Source organism: Idiotropiscis lumnitzeri, chromosome 16 (assembly GCF_059441095.1).
Source record: "Idiotropiscis lumnitzeri isolate Australia: NSW breed Sydney's pygmy pipehorse chromosome 16, RoL_Ilum_1.0, whole genome shotgun sequence".
Taxonomy (NCBI): Eukaryota; Metazoa; Chordata; class Actinopteri; order Syngnathiformes; family Syngnathidae; genus Idiotropiscis; species Idiotropiscis lumnitzeri.
Window position 1 is genome coordinate 11,788,305 of NC_142406.1, and position 14,638 is coordinate 11,802,942.

Genomic DNA, 14,638 nt, shown 5'->3' on the forward strand with positions numbered 1-14,638 from the left:
TATTATCCATAGGTGTCAACGTGAGCGTCTGTATGAAGCCTGCGATTGACTTATAAAAACAAGTCCTGAGCCAGCAACAGGCCACACTGAATCTGACGTCACGATCTACCTGACGTAGGCGCCCGACTTGGGAGTCAAGCAACGGGTCCGAAAAGAGGAAAAATGAATAGAGCTTTCAAAATAAAACCTTTTGGGGTTTACACAATCGTGTAAACAATTGTGTGTATGGAAAAATAAAGTATATTGTAAAATAGTGTATTATAATAAACGACTACGGGTAATATAAAACGTATAAATCTTAAATTGTACCGTTATTTGAGGTCGGGGAGTCACGCGTTAGCTTTTACTTTGAAGGCAACAAAGTCTCCTATTGACGTATACTTCCGGCGGGAGGAGGAGAGCAATCCCTGCTTGTATTTTTCTCTCCAGACGGTCCACAGTCGAGAACAAAAACAAACTTGAACTACGTGGGATGCGTGTCAACTCTTGATCATAAACTCGCCTGCCGGAGGAGGATCAACGGATGGCGTCCACTTTAAGAGATTCTACCTTTTTTGCAACCTTTGTTTTGTTTCGGGGCTAAACGAGCGAAGGGGAAGGGCTCTGTCGAGCTGGAAAAAAACAAACAAACAAACAACAAAAAAAAACGCCCGTTTGGAAAATTAAAGTTGCGTGTCAGCCAGTGTGCACTTTTACGCACAACGCTGGAACTTTAAGATGTTGTCTCGACGCGGCAATGTCGCTTTGACTTGCGTTTTCTTTGTTGCTGTCACATCGTCAGGACGATAAGCATGTGTTAAGCCCCACTCAAGAGCTTGACGAGCTTCGCCCCGATCACAAAAAAAAAAAAAAATCAATAGACAAAAAAAAAAAAATAAAATAAAAAAAAAAGCATGGGGGCCAAACAAAGCAGTCCAGTGTACGACGGCAGGACCCGGGCATATTCCAGCTCCGATCTGCCGTCCGGGAACTCCGGCGGAGGTGAAAGGTTCGCGGGTTTCAGGTACACCAATGGACCCGAGGGGCCCCGGATCCGGTACACGGGCGGGGGCCCCACCAGCTCCGGCCTCAGCATACCGACCGGGGGCAGGCCGGGCTCGCACGCCCTCAATCAAAGTATGGACGGCACAGATGGCGACGTCGAGGGCCAGATGACCCCCGAGGGCCACAGGCTGCTAATAGGGTCCCTCCCGGCTCATCTGTCCCCCCGCCTGCTGACAGGTAAGCTCAAGATCAGGTTGCTCCAGGTCAAAGTTGAGCATTGTGCAGATGGTTACGGGTTATGTGCTTTTTATTTTTTTGGGGTGATGAAAAATGATATTTATGGCTTCTTCCCTTCCTGTGCATAGTCTCCGGGTACTCTAGTGTCATTCCACCTTTATAAATGCGTGTTTGGTTAATATCAAACTCTAAATTGTGCATAGGGCTGAATGCATGCTCAATAGGGTTAAATCTGGGGATTGACTTGGATGCAAAAATTATGCTGATGCATTTACTGCAAGCAAGTGAATATAATTACATCGTCAATAGCTGTGAGCAAGTCTGAACGGTTGTTTGTTTTGTATGCACCCTGTGATTGGCCAAAACCAGTCTGAGGTGTAGCTCGTCTCTCGCCCCAAGAGTCAGCTAGGATTCGCTCCAGCTCACCCAAATACAATACAACTCAATTTATATAGCACATTTCACACAATCTACAGCTGCGACAGAGCGCTTTACACATCACATAAAATGCCAAGAATACAACAACAAAAACATTAAAAGCATTCAATAAAAACAGCAATTAATGACGCTAACATATAGTAAACGCCAGAAAACAGCAGAACAGCGTCAATCTAATGTTGGGTCAAAACCCTCTTTCACCAATGGGTTTTTATTTGGGGCCGTGCATGGCCCACGTGCCGCATGTTGCGCACCACCTCCTGCTGTGGGCCTATCCATTGTTGTCTTCGGAAGAACACGTCACCGCCAATGTGGCCTAACTTTACTTCTCCGTGCGTGTCCTATCGAAGTTAATGTGAGCTTTACCGTCAACGTATTTTTAACAAGCGGTACTTGGATTTTTCCACTGGGGCATATGGCACTTAACAGTATAACAGCCGTCGCCGTTTGATTGCAGCCACAGGTGGCTGTCTTGTTTAAGAGTCTTCCTACCTCCCTCCCCCTCCTCCCTCCCTTAACCGTCTTGCAAAACCGGCCTGTTTTTCACGGCGTCCGCGAGAGGGAAGAGTGCATAATGTAGGTCAGCAGATAAGAGCTGCCTGCTGGTTACACATTTGCACGCCACACACACACTTCCTGGTGGGTGTGTCCAAAAGGAGACAAAACAGAAGTTGCTCCAAACGGCGTCTCACCTCCCCTCTGTATCATATAATCGTTCGCAGTTTTTCCATGTCATTTCCTTCTTGTGACTTCTCCTGATATGACTCCCCGTGCTGGTGGTGATTCCCCCCCCCGACGAGGAAGTGCGATCATTAATGACCAGCAGGTCTTCTGTCACGTCCACGTGCTCTTCCTCTTTTTCTGGCCTTGCCCGTGGACACATGGTGCACATATGATGCATTGGAGGCCATTTCCCGATTTGGATTTTGTCAAACTCCAGCGAGTGGACGCTTGCCCGGTTAATCTGGCCCAGAAGCTGCTCCAAATCCACATATATGGGCTTGAAATTATGACTTGATTAAACGCTAAACCGGTCGGTCACATGCCGTGTGTTTCCAGAAGAATGTGTTGTGAGGTCCGTCATGACCTTGCGCAATTGAAATGAAAAGAATGACGAGAGATAATCGAGTCAAAAAGTCCACGGCATGCTCTGCATACTAAAAAGGTCACATGGTGCGTTTCCCGAAGGATGTGTTGTGTTGTGCACCTTTTGCTTTGCGACCACATCTGGATCCTCTTCATCTTCCTCTCTGTGTTCATCTCCTCCACAGGTTTCCACTGTCCCGTGTGCTCCAAGTTCATGGCGTCGGATGAAATAGAGAAACATCTGCTCATGTGTTTCAGCAAATCGCGCCTCACCTACAACAGTGAGAACAACAAAAATGAGCAGAAATGTGACGATCATAAATAAATTCGCATTGGGAATTAGAAAACTTTGAACGGCAACACATGCAAGCAGGGAATACAATACTCACAATCATATCTTCTCTCTGCTTGTCCTCTTTGTTCTTACGCTGCATCTCTTCGTCGATTAATCGACGATCATCACTTTAGCATCCGCTACAAAAAAATCGGAGGTCGTTGAACTCATAATGTAGGTCGCTATTAAAACTGCAGAAATATTCGATGGGAGTGTCTCAATAGGCAATGCACATCCAGAAAACTTCAAATCATGTTATCGGTACACGTGACGTATAATTTAACGCCCCTCCTTTCCAAAACAGATACTTTTGCCGAACCATCCCAGTGCACGTTAGAAATGAGTAAAACACATGCAAATAATTTCATAATGCGGTTGTCGTTAAAAACGCTCGTATCTCAAATCGTCTCTCGCCATTGAAATGAATGGGGATTGCATTAATCTGTTCCAACCTTGCCCCCCCCAAAAATAAAAAAATGTGGATTTGAATAAGAAAAATAACACAAATATTTTACTTTATAAATACACGCAGTCATTAAATAATAAGAGAATGTAAAGAATTTAACAGTTTTTGCCACATTTTTTTTCCCACTCAAGTAGCCATGTCAGTCATATTAAAGTACGTACACCCTTCACAAAAGAAAAACAGAACAATTAGAAATCAGAACCGAGAAAGTCCACATGCAGTTGAATCCATTCTGATCATATAAAAAATACAATTGCACCTCTGTCAGTCATCCACGACCGCCACCGTTGCACGGTCGTAATCAACCGAATGCAACATTTTATTTATCCATCCCCTAAGCCACGCAGATACTTATTATCTCCATGCAAGGTTAGAATTTCGACATACAGCACATGGCAGTGCTAAGTAAGCCCGGTTTTGGACACATGGCCCAAATACACGGCATGCTTCAAATTATTATTATTATTATTATTTTTTTTGCATAGGATGCATCTATGGAAAGGTTACAAATATGAAAAATCCAGTAATTCATCTGACATTTTTTTCTCTCATCTCAGAGGACATCCTGTCCAGAGATTCCGGGGAATGTGCCATCTGCTTAGAGGAGCTGGAGCAAGGCGACACTATTGCCAGACTTCCTTGCCTCTGTATCTACCATAAAGGGTAATTTATAGACACACTCACACACACACACACACACACACACACACACAGAGTTGCCACAACTTAACGCTTGAGCTCCCTTAACAGGTTTTCTATTGGGTTGAGCTGAAAACCGACTGTCACCTTAAAACGCTTCTTCTTGAGCCAACGCCTTCCTTTATAGCTGTAAACAAATTCTTTGTGTATTTTGGGTCACGAGGTTTCATCTGAGATTTGACAGTCACCGGCTCCATGAGAGTACTTCGACCCGTCTGTTTCAGAGTGTTGAAAAGTTCTTTTTATGTTCTCCCTCAACACCAAACTTGAGCATCTTCCATATCGCCGTAAATGCGTAATTCAGTCACTCGTTTCAACGACGGAACTATTTAACTTTGGAGCTGAAACTTGTCATAAGCGATGGCACAGATGAAAAGATTTTCCTTGGCAAGCAAACAGCGAGTCAGAGCTTAAGAAAACATTCAAATTCCGCATCGCTTAACCCTTCCATACTGTTTGGCTCGAATTTGACTTTTGACAGGAATCGAAATCTTAAATATGTTTTTTTTTTTTCCACCCTGATCATAAGTGACAAAATACACAGACGTGAAATTTAAGCATTTTACACAAATGCAATAAGACTGTTCCGAGTCTCGGATTTTTTTTTAATTTTTTTTTTTATGGTACAGTGGTTACACTGTTCATGAAAACAAAACTGAACTGTCTGTGTAACCACCACATTCTCACAATTTTACTTTGGTGTAATTCTCTCTCTTTTTTTTTTTTTTTTGCAGGTGTATAGATGAGTGGTTTGAAGTGAATCGCTCGTGTCCGGAACACCCCTCCAACTAGCGAGGAGTACAGTGAATCAATCTACTGTATGCAACCTTAACACTGTACGTTCCAGTGTTGTAATTATGTTTAAGTGCTCATCAGGGATTGTAAAACATGATTTTGTAGCGGATTATTCGTGCGGCCTCGCTGGAGAGACGTCGGTGGATATTGGATGGATTTTTTTTTTTGTTTTTTTTAGGGTTTTGTGGAATGTGCGGGGGAAACTACTGGTGGGAGTCCGTTTGCGTCTCCAAAGTGAATGTTCATCGGGCCCCGCGCTGGCTCGAGCCTTTCCCTAAAAACCGGGATCCGGTAGAAGGAACTGTGTTGCGATGGGAAAGTAATGTGACATTTCAATCGAGATTTTTCTGGTTGTTGCCTGTTCTGTCCTGGCTGAATAATGTGAAGAAAAAAAAAAAAACAGCCATACAGAAAACAAGATGCCTATATCAGCTTTAAGGGATGATTTGCGTTGATGGCAGTAGTTTATTTTTCCCAATATTCAAACAAATGTGTCATAGACCAAATAGTCTTAACATGAAATAGCTCATGCTCGGCTATTCTGAACCACATCCATGCAATTGTGTAGCATGTAGAAAGTGGATTTGACGATAGGCTCGGACATAACTTAAACGATGATTCGTGCGCTCTTTGAAAAGGAGCGTCATAATATGCTGCTAAGTCATAGACTGGAAAGTTTCCTATAACCTTTGGATCGTTGTTCTGCGTCATTTCTATTTGTACTGTAATGAATTGCACAAGAAAATAAATGTTTTGTCATCGTGTCTCTTTACGGCAGACGACGTGAACTTGAAGCTATAAAACCCGAATGGGGTTATTCTTGCTGTCTGTATCGAGGGACCTCAGAGGATGTATATTTTGTGTCTGTTACGGCTGACCAAACTAAAGGGGAAATGGGACGTTTCTACACGATTTTACGGAGGATAAATACCAAGCTGACGATTCCATGCTCGCAGATGCGATACAACAATACACAATTTGATTTGAAGACTTTGAGCAGGAGGTAAAGCCACCACAAAAGTTTGATTAAGGACAGCGCCAGACGCACACATTTTGTTTTACGGAAATTTCTAAACATCGACATTTTTACTGCTGTTTTGTGAACATTTGCACAGACTTTGAGCAACAATTACAAATAAACAATTGTACTGTTTTACAGTGGGTGATTATGTCATTACATTTTCTCTAGCAGTTTCAATAGTATAAGGAATAATGTGTTGTATTATTCAACACTTAAATTCACTTATTAACTAATTACAACCAATAATCCTTTTTTGGGGAGAAAAAAAAACTACTTATCATTGTTTATAGTTCGTCTTTTCTGAGTTTATTTAAATGTTTTATTTTATTAAATGTTTCAAAATTACTGCGCCCCAAACATCGTCCTTTTGGTTTAATAATAATAAAAAATCTGTTCAAATCATTTTCTGTGCCCAGACAAAGCAAGGAATCACAACAACTGACGTCACCGCGACATACTTCCGTCGCGTGGTGATTACGTCAGAAAACCTATCGACAACGTTCTCAGTAAAAATCCTCAGTCTGGAATTGCGGTAAACACAATTTTGCCCCTCAAACCCTTCTTTCAACCGGATCGCATTTTTTCCTGACCAGAATACCAAGGCAAGTCTCATTTGTGAAGTATGTTTTACAGTTGTTTGTTTAGTTGTTAATGTTTTAAATCGACATTCCTAAAGCTAACCCGATATCGCATTAGCAATCGGGCTAGCAGCCCCTCATCAATTTGCTTTTACTTGCTAATTTCAGAACGGATGTACAATATAATAATGATTATGTTGCATCCATCCGACATTGTGCTCGATTTCAGGGGTGGGGAGTGGACAGCGACGTTTGAAAATGTCGTACATGCTACCACATCTCCACAATGGCTGGCAGGTCGACCAAGCCATCCTGTCGGAGGAGGACCGAGTGCTCGTCATCCGCTTCGGACACGACTGGGACCCAACGTGCATGAAAATGGACGAGGTTCTGTACAGCATCGCTGAAAAGGTTCGCGCAGTGTCAAAACTATTGTTGCGTTATTGTCACCCACTAGCGCAAATGTAGATTTTAAGTTGCACATACTGTGAAATATTGCCCTATTAACCCCACACATCCATTTTGTTGCTCTAACAGGTGAAAAACTTTGCCGTCATCTACCTGGTGGACATCACAGAAGTGCCTGACTTCAACAAGATGTACGAGTTGTACGACCCCTGCACCGTCATGTTCTTTTTCAGGTAAAAATGCTCACAATCCTGATTTCGTTTCACAGTCAAATGCACTCCCTCCCTCCCCATCAAGGAATAAGCACATCATGATTGATTTGGGCACGGGCAACAACAACAAGATTAACTGGACAATGGAAGATAAGCAGGAGATGATAGACATTGTGGAGACGGTGTACCGAGGAGCAAGAAAAGGACGAGGTCTGGTGGTGTCACCTAAGGATTATTCCACAAAATACAGATATTGATTTTATTCTGTTGATTTTTTTTGTCGTATTTTGTGACTCATTTGTTAGGTATTTAGTTATGTTATATTTTGTTCACGATCATGAAGTTTTTTTTCCCATTTATTTCAATCAAGGACATGTTTCTTGCTGCTCAACAATAATCACGGGCTCATTTGTCATAATAAAATCAGAAATAAATGTGAAATGAACAGACTCTTCCTAATTATTTTACTCTCAAAAGTAAAACATTTCATGTTTAATTTGTCACTAGTTTGCATCAATGTAAGAGGTCACAAAAGTTAAAAAAAAATAAGACATTCTATACTCCGAACCAAAACTGAAAAAAAAATTAATGAAATAAAAATGAAAATTATTTTGAAAAAAACAAATACCAACTGAAAATAAAATCTTATGTTAGGACTAACTACATTCATTACAGTATGGCGAAGATGTCTTTTGTTTTAATTTTTGTTAATTAATTTTGGGCTTCATTTTAAATGTATTTATTTTGGTATTGCAAAGAAGGTCAAACAGTCAATTGTATTCATCTTGCACTCAACGAATACTTATTGTATGAAAAAAAACTAATGCGACGAATTTTTGGGGAAAAAAACTACTCTAAAAATGAACTGAATTAAAAATGATAAATATAAACTTGCACTTCGGTGCCGCTGAAAATCTAAATGCATTGTCACAAATATTCCACTAGAGGACGCCAAAGCGGTGACTACAAATTCTAACAGCTTGTCAAACAAGCAAAATACATTTATTGCAGCGTAATTATGAGTACCTTGACAACCAAAATTAGCTCTGCATAATAAAACAGTGTGATATTCATGTTTTTTGTCAATTAAAAAAAATAAAAATCACACCATCAAATGGAAAGATGACTGACAGTATCAGCACCCCAATTTAATATTGAAAATAATCATTTCAATAATCGGCATAGAGAGCTAACCCACCCACTGACAGATTTCCCCACTATGCACCCCTATATATAATATTTCATAAAGTTCGAAAGGATGAGTAAAAATATACTGTATTATTTGTCTCGAATATTTTTTGGGGACCAATTTCCCACCTCATTATATCTCATGACACCCAACTATGCCTGGAGTCTTAAAATGGGCACCAAAGTCCAAACCCTAAAGCCGTGGTAATCCGTGATCTGTTTTTGACTGATAGGGGATCGCTTCAGAGAGGGGCGTCGTCCAGCTGTGAAGAGGGGCGCCCAAGGGGAGGGGGGGGGAGGGGGGCATGTTGGCATGCCTCGATATTCGGAGACTAAACCCAACATGGGAGAAGGAGAGTTTAGTTGCCAAAACATCTTCCATGCAGGACTTATTCACAACCAACTTTTTTTTGCCGACAAGTGCAGCATGACATGAAAAGTGAAAAGATCATTTCAAGGATTCACCATAAAAATGGGGATCTCAGAGTCCTTTTGTTGCCGATGGGTCGGAGGAGATTAAAAAAGATGTTTTGAGGAGATAAAATGCTGAAGCAAACATCATTCTTTCCATTCTCAGTGACACACTTAGCAGTCGGCTTAATACGCCACCCCGGCTGCCTTTCACGCCACTCGGGGTACCGTGACTAAATGGATTTGCGCTTCCGTCTTTCTCAAGTCACTCTCCCGATCTGCACTACCAAGAGATTGTGGTGGCAAGTCACAAAGTACAAATGCTTTGACATTTGACAGCAACACAGAAAATATACCACATCAAACTTTCACCCGAACGAAAAGAGGAGAAGCCGCAGTAAAACGGGCCAAAATCCAGATGTGCAGGAGTCAACATTATGGAAAAGGAGTCAAATCAGTACTTCTACGTTTACTAAGTCTCTGTTTCTATTTAAGAACCATGTTTGAGTACCAAAGGCCGCGCCCACCACCCTCTGGTCCAGTTCCCTCAAAATGAAGTGCTAGCAGTGCTCGGAGAGCGGCGTCGCTATGATTTAACACACATGCTGAGCAAACACCCCATCAGGCTTTCCTTACGCACTAACACCCCCCCCCCCATTTTCATTGGAGCCCAATTAGCACCTGCTCGCTCCTCGCAGGCAGGCCGGCCGCACAGGAGGTGCGATTCTGACAATTGCTGCAGCTGAACAAACACAATCAGCACTCACAAACAAACTCACACACACGCGCGCACACTCAGGTTGGGGCCAAACTCCATTTTGTTGCATTTCAAACACTGGCGCATGAAATCAGAATCACAGGCGAGCTGTCAGGGCTAAATCCATGTTGCTCATCGGAACGCCTGAATGGCATATTTAAAAAAAAAAAATGTTTTTTTTTTCAAGGATAAAAGTGGCCTGAATAATGTGTAAACAAATATTTAAAGCAGAGTTATGGAATGGTGACTTGTGGGCTGTTTTCGCAAACTGTCCGCCATCTTTTATTACAATGTAACGCACTGACTGATTAGTTCCGTGACAAAACGGATTTTTCCAAATCAAATCTTTGCACTTGCAAGTGATTTAATTTTGTAGTTTTGTTTTTCAACAGTTGTTACATTCCATAAACACAGAAACATTTATTGTAATTTTTGGCTTGCAACACACACCCACAAAAAAAAAAAAATCGACTAAGTGATAGCTCATAATACAAAAAATTCTCAAGTCAAGGTACTATTTTTTTGTATTTAATTTAATTCTAGTTAATAATCGATTTGATACAATTTAAAAAAAAATGGTTAAATGTGTATATAAAGTAGCATTTGTATCATATTATTTACAATAAATCAATTAACTAATTCATTCAAACAATTACAACAATCCATCTTAAGGTCCATGCACTAGTACACTGTCACTAGTAAGACAAGACAGAAAACTCGTAGAATCCGACTGTCTGACTCGTACCAATTTTTTCTACAACTCGTGCCACTTTCGGTCTATTAGTACACAATCAGACCTTGCAACTAGGTGCACTACTATGCCGCACTAGCGACACATCTAGGCCCACTAGTAGCCAGGTGTCACAAACTAGTCACCTCCTGGATACTAACTAACTGGTTGAGCTCCATCACACTACAATTTGTCGCGCCGTCTTCATCCCCGTTCTCTCGTCACAGCCGCTGTGCCGACCACCCCGTTCACCTGCCTACCACGCTGGCACGACCCCCCCCCCACACTACCCAATGCATTTTGCCCTTACAAGGCGAGAGCGCAGGCAGAGCGTACTAAGTGCGTGAGTTCCGCGGGGGTGCGAGGAGACCATGGTGATGCTGACGACCCGCCGAGATGGGAGGAGGATGGATGGATGGCGAGCGGATGCAAGCGGATGAGGGGGGGGGGGGGGGGGGGGGGCAGGTATTGGTGCGGGGGGGGGTGGCTCAGTTCTATCAATGACTCCAAAGAGGAGGACAGAAATAGGCACAAAGTGGAGGAGGAGGTGATGGAGGAAGGACACGAGGAGGGGAGGCCGCAGGTCAATGTGATGCTCCGATGTGACAAAGCTACATTTTACCGTCCGAGTCAGCCACTAAAAATAAACGGTTGCTAAGCGGGAATTTGGTTGAATGGTGAGTCGAGGTGTTGGCAACTCCGCGGCTGCCGGTTGGGGGTCATGAGTTTTGGGGGAGGGGGAGGGGTTTCAGTTGGAACACGATCAGCCGAGTCTTTAGATGTTTTGTCCTTTAAGGACCTTTAACTGGTTAAATCTGCCGTCATAGATTAAAAAAAAAAAAATTACACTCGGGCGATTTTCAAAAACATTCAACGCAATGAGAAAATGGGGTTTTCGTATTAGCCAATCAGAAAAGCCGAAGAAAGTCATGTCGGGAAAAGGCGCAACAAGAACGATGTTTTAAGAGAAAAGTACTTGTTGTGTTTTTGCTTCATGACTTCATTTTTTATGCAATTTTTGAGACATTCCTTTTTCACAAAGTTATGATTTCATCAATATTAATATTATTAATACAAATCATATTATTATGCATACACACATTATATGTAATCCCTTTAATATAGTTTTTAAAGCCGAAGAAAAAAACATTTGTATTTAATAATAGTAATAATGTTCTTGCGATAAGTCAACAAATAAAAGTGGTAATTATCGTAATATTATATACATGTAAAAAAGGCCGTCCATTCATGCGACGTCAAACAGAAAACAAATGACCTTAAAAAAAAAAAGAAAAAAATCGAACATATGAATAATCCAAGGTGCTCCACCCTATGCTGCATCAAATTAACACTCACAATTATTAATATTTCAGTTTAATCTCATGCATGCAGCCAGTGTCTTCATTTCAAAATATATTTCATCATCTCACGACGAATGGCGGCCATGTAAAATGTTTGCGCCGTGTTTCTGCAGAACCTTTGCGGGAGCTTGAATTAGCAAATTGCAAAATATTATTATTGCATAATTATGCATGCGCTGCGACTATATAGAGTATCTCTGGAGGCAAATATCCGTGCTAATCTCATGCAAATGTAACCCCCTTATGCAGCGTGTATCTTTGGATCCACGCGTTTACTTTGGCCTCCAATACACTGCGAAAAGAAAATACTTCATTACGGTACTTGAGTACATTGTTCATGTATTTGTACTTGCATGGTCTTGCGCCAGCCTAAAAAAACAACAGCTTTGGGCAATCAAAAATAAATGTTCCGTCTAAGAAGAAAATAATATATGCAGGGAAGACATAGTGTTTTTTTTTTTTTTTTAATCATTATTAGCTTGTTCCACGTTGTGTCAAAGCCTTACTTTTGTCTAAATGAAGCTCCTCAACTTGTTTCAACATGGTTCCTTGGTAATTCCCAAAAAATGACTTCAAAGCACTACTGCATGTTTATCTAAATGAAGTCTCGCAATTCACTTCATAATTTTTTGGACATTTAGATACCACAAAATGGCGTCAAAGCCTTACTTTTGTCGAAATTAAGCTATTCAACTTTCTTCAACTTTGTTGGCACACAATAATGCTAACTCTATACATTTGTCTAAAGCGCCTCAATTCACTTTAACACAGTTCCTTGACACCAAGATTGCATCAAAGCACTACTTTTGTCTAAATTAAGTTCCTCAATTCACTTCAGTTTAGTTCTTTAATTTGTACTTATGTACATTGAAGAGTCTTTATTTTATTTATTTTTTTTTATTTTACTCAAGTCCAATCAATTTCACGAGCCTTTTGATTATTTTTTTTAATGCAATTATCTGTCATTCTACGTTGGTAAAATGCGAGTACTTTTGCCACCTCGAGAGTCATATGAGCATCATGCGTACGGATTGGATTTCACGGCGTGGTGCGACCTGAACGGATGGATTTGTTCACCACAGTTGGTCAGATGGCTTTGGCTTACGGCCTCAGGTCAGTGTGTTTTTTCACACACAACAAACAAAAACCTTTAGACTGACCTTCCCCCCCCCACCCCCGCCTCTCTATGTGAGCCTTAAACGCACTTTAAAGACAACATCTGGTCCAGCGTGGCGTGGATGGAGTCGCAAGTGCACCCAAAGCCTTCTGAGGACTCTAGTTGAGATTTCCATTCGTGCCGTCAAGGAGTAATTATTTTCTATATCCACTCAGTTTTTTATGACCATATTTGGTCAGACAGGTGACATGTACATTTAAATGTTATTGTATTTTTTTTATTTATATGTATAAAATGTGTATTATCGTCAGTTGGGTCATATTTGATTTTTTTTTTCAAAAACATTTAAAAAATAATTGAGATAATTTTGAGGAATAATTATATGACTGACTAATTTATTCCTGCGAAAATAATTCCCCGTTTTAGCCTGCTAACAAAAGATAATAGTGTGTGCATTACGACTGCAGAGGAAAAATTGGCTTTTTCACTTCTAATTTGAGTTTGGGGCAAACATTATCGTCTGATTAGAATTCTGCACGGAATCGATGATCACAATCACAAGGGGCAACTCCTCACGTGAACATAACATTTGCTTTACAGTTATAAGCAGGGACTTTTTTTTTTGGAGATGTGAAAGCAGTTGTCAAAAGAGGAAGATGTTCTCTTGCTTCCACTTTAATTTATTTATTTTTATTTATGCTGCTAAAACGAAAAGTCACCTATTTGCTGGCACATTTTTGAGGAAGTGGTTACAGAATTGTCCTGGCATTAATGATAGCTTACATCTTTATAAATCAAAATTGGATTTTATATTTATTAGGTAGGGTGGGGGGGGGCATGTTGAGAGTTTTTCAAAAGCAATTTTTTTTTTGTGTGTTCTTATTAACAGGACTGCTGAAATCAAGGAAAGAATTTTGTGCTGCGATGCTTCATAAATGTCATTATGCTGGAATTTATAGTTGGCCAACAACAGAAAGCTCGTCAGCAAGAGCCCAGTGATGCGACTATCCCCGCCCGATAGCAGCCCAGTCACCCACACAGTGTGCAAAAATACATCCCTGAGTCATCGTGATTCACTTTCACACAAGAAGTCAGAAACAATGTTGAGAAAAAAATAAATAAAAAAGCATGCATTTGGAAACCATTTGGGTCCAAAGGTAATCATGATAATATTATAAATTATAAATGAGATTTTTGAGAGAGAAAATAGTTGTCATAAAATAAATAAATAAATATTTTGTTTAAAGTTGTAATTTTATGGCAAATAAACATTTTTTTAGGTTAAGACTTTAGACTTGTACATACAGTAGGCGACTTGCTCCGGCCTCTTAAGATCGGTTCAAAACACAGGTATCAAACCCGAGGCCCCGGGGCCAGATTCGGCCCTCCATAAATTTTTTTTTGTGTGCTCCACTTCTTGCAAAATAGATTTGTGCTTTTCGTTTGAACAGAAAATCTGCAACAAAATTGCAATTTTTTTTCACTTCACTTTTTTTTAAATTCTTTTTCAACTAATACGTCATGCATTTTTTTTTCCCGCTCACCAAATCCCTTCTCAACATAAACATGGAACATTAGAATGATTTCAACTGTCAAGACAGTCATCTAAACGGAACGGATCATATTTTGTTTTGGTGTCCATGGCATTTTGGTGACTAGCATGCACTTTTAGGTGGTAGAAGTAAAAAAAATATAAATTGCCATTCAGGGTTTGCCAGCAAGCAAGTAAAAAAAAAAAAAAAAAAAAAAATCGGGGGAGGGCGGGTGTTGTGAGGACAAGTGTGTATGGTGAGGGTCTTTTGTGAGGTGGGAGGAG

The 14,638-nt window shown here is 40.7% G+C and overlaps 2 protein-coding genes across 2 annotated transcripts; both read left to right on the plus strand.

Moving 5' to 3' along the window:
* The first annotated feature begins 367 nt into the window (after nucleotides 1-367).
* On the plus strand, nucleotides 368-6,192 carry LOC148321444 (E3 ubiquitin-protein ligase ZNRF2-like). The gene is made up of 4 exons (XM_088278473.1): nucleotides 368-1,221; nucleotides 2,931-3,026; nucleotides 4,103-4,208; nucleotides 4,979-6,192. Exons 1-4 carry the CDS (start codon nucleotides 894-896, stop codon nucleotides 5,034-5,036), a joined length of 588 nt encoding a protein of 195 aa, XP_088134599.1. The 5' UTR covers nucleotides 368-893; the 3' UTR covers nucleotides 5,037-6,192.
* A 634-nt stretch (nucleotides 6,193-6,826) lies between these two features.
* Nucleotides 6,827-7,699, plus strand: txnl4a (thioredoxin-like 4A). The gene is made up of 3 exons (XM_088319237.1): nucleotides 6,827-7,049; nucleotides 7,176-7,279; nucleotides 7,344-7,699. The coding sequence occupies exons 1-3, from the start codon at nucleotides 6,897-6,899 to the stop codon at nucleotides 7,513-7,515; spliced, it is 429 nt and encodes a 142-aa protein (XP_088175363.1). The 5' UTR covers nucleotides 6,827-6,896; the 3' UTR covers nucleotides 7,516-7,699.
* Nucleotides 7,700-14,638: the final 6,939 nt, after the last annotated feature.

Excerpts from the sequence above, each read along its gene's own strand:
- LOC148321444 (XM_088278473.1), top strand. The coding sequence starts at position 894 with ATGGGGGCCAAACAAAGCAGTCCAGTGTACGACGGCAGGACCCGGGCA. Across the intron at positions 1,222-2,930 it reads GTCCCCCCGCCTGCTGACAG|GTTTCCACTGTCCCGTGTGC; the intron begins GTAAGCTCAAGA and ends TCTCCTCCACAG. Across the intron at positions 3,027-4,102 it reads ATCGCGCCTCACCTACAACA|AGGACATCCTGTCCAGAGAT; the intron begins GTGAGAACAACA and ends CTCTCATCTCAG.
- txnl4a (XM_088319237.1), top strand. The coding sequence starts at position 6,897 with ATGTCGTACATGCTACCACATCTCCACAATGGCTGGCAGGTCGACCAA. Across the intron at positions 7,050-7,175 it reads TGTACAGCATCGCTGAAAAG|GTGAAAAACTTTGCCGTCAT; the intron begins GTTCGCGCAGTG and ends TTGCTCTAACAG. Across the intron at positions 7,280-7,343 it reads ACCGTCATGTTCTTTTTCAG|GAATAAGCACATCATGATTG; the intron begins GTAAAAATGCTC and ends CTCCCCATCAAG.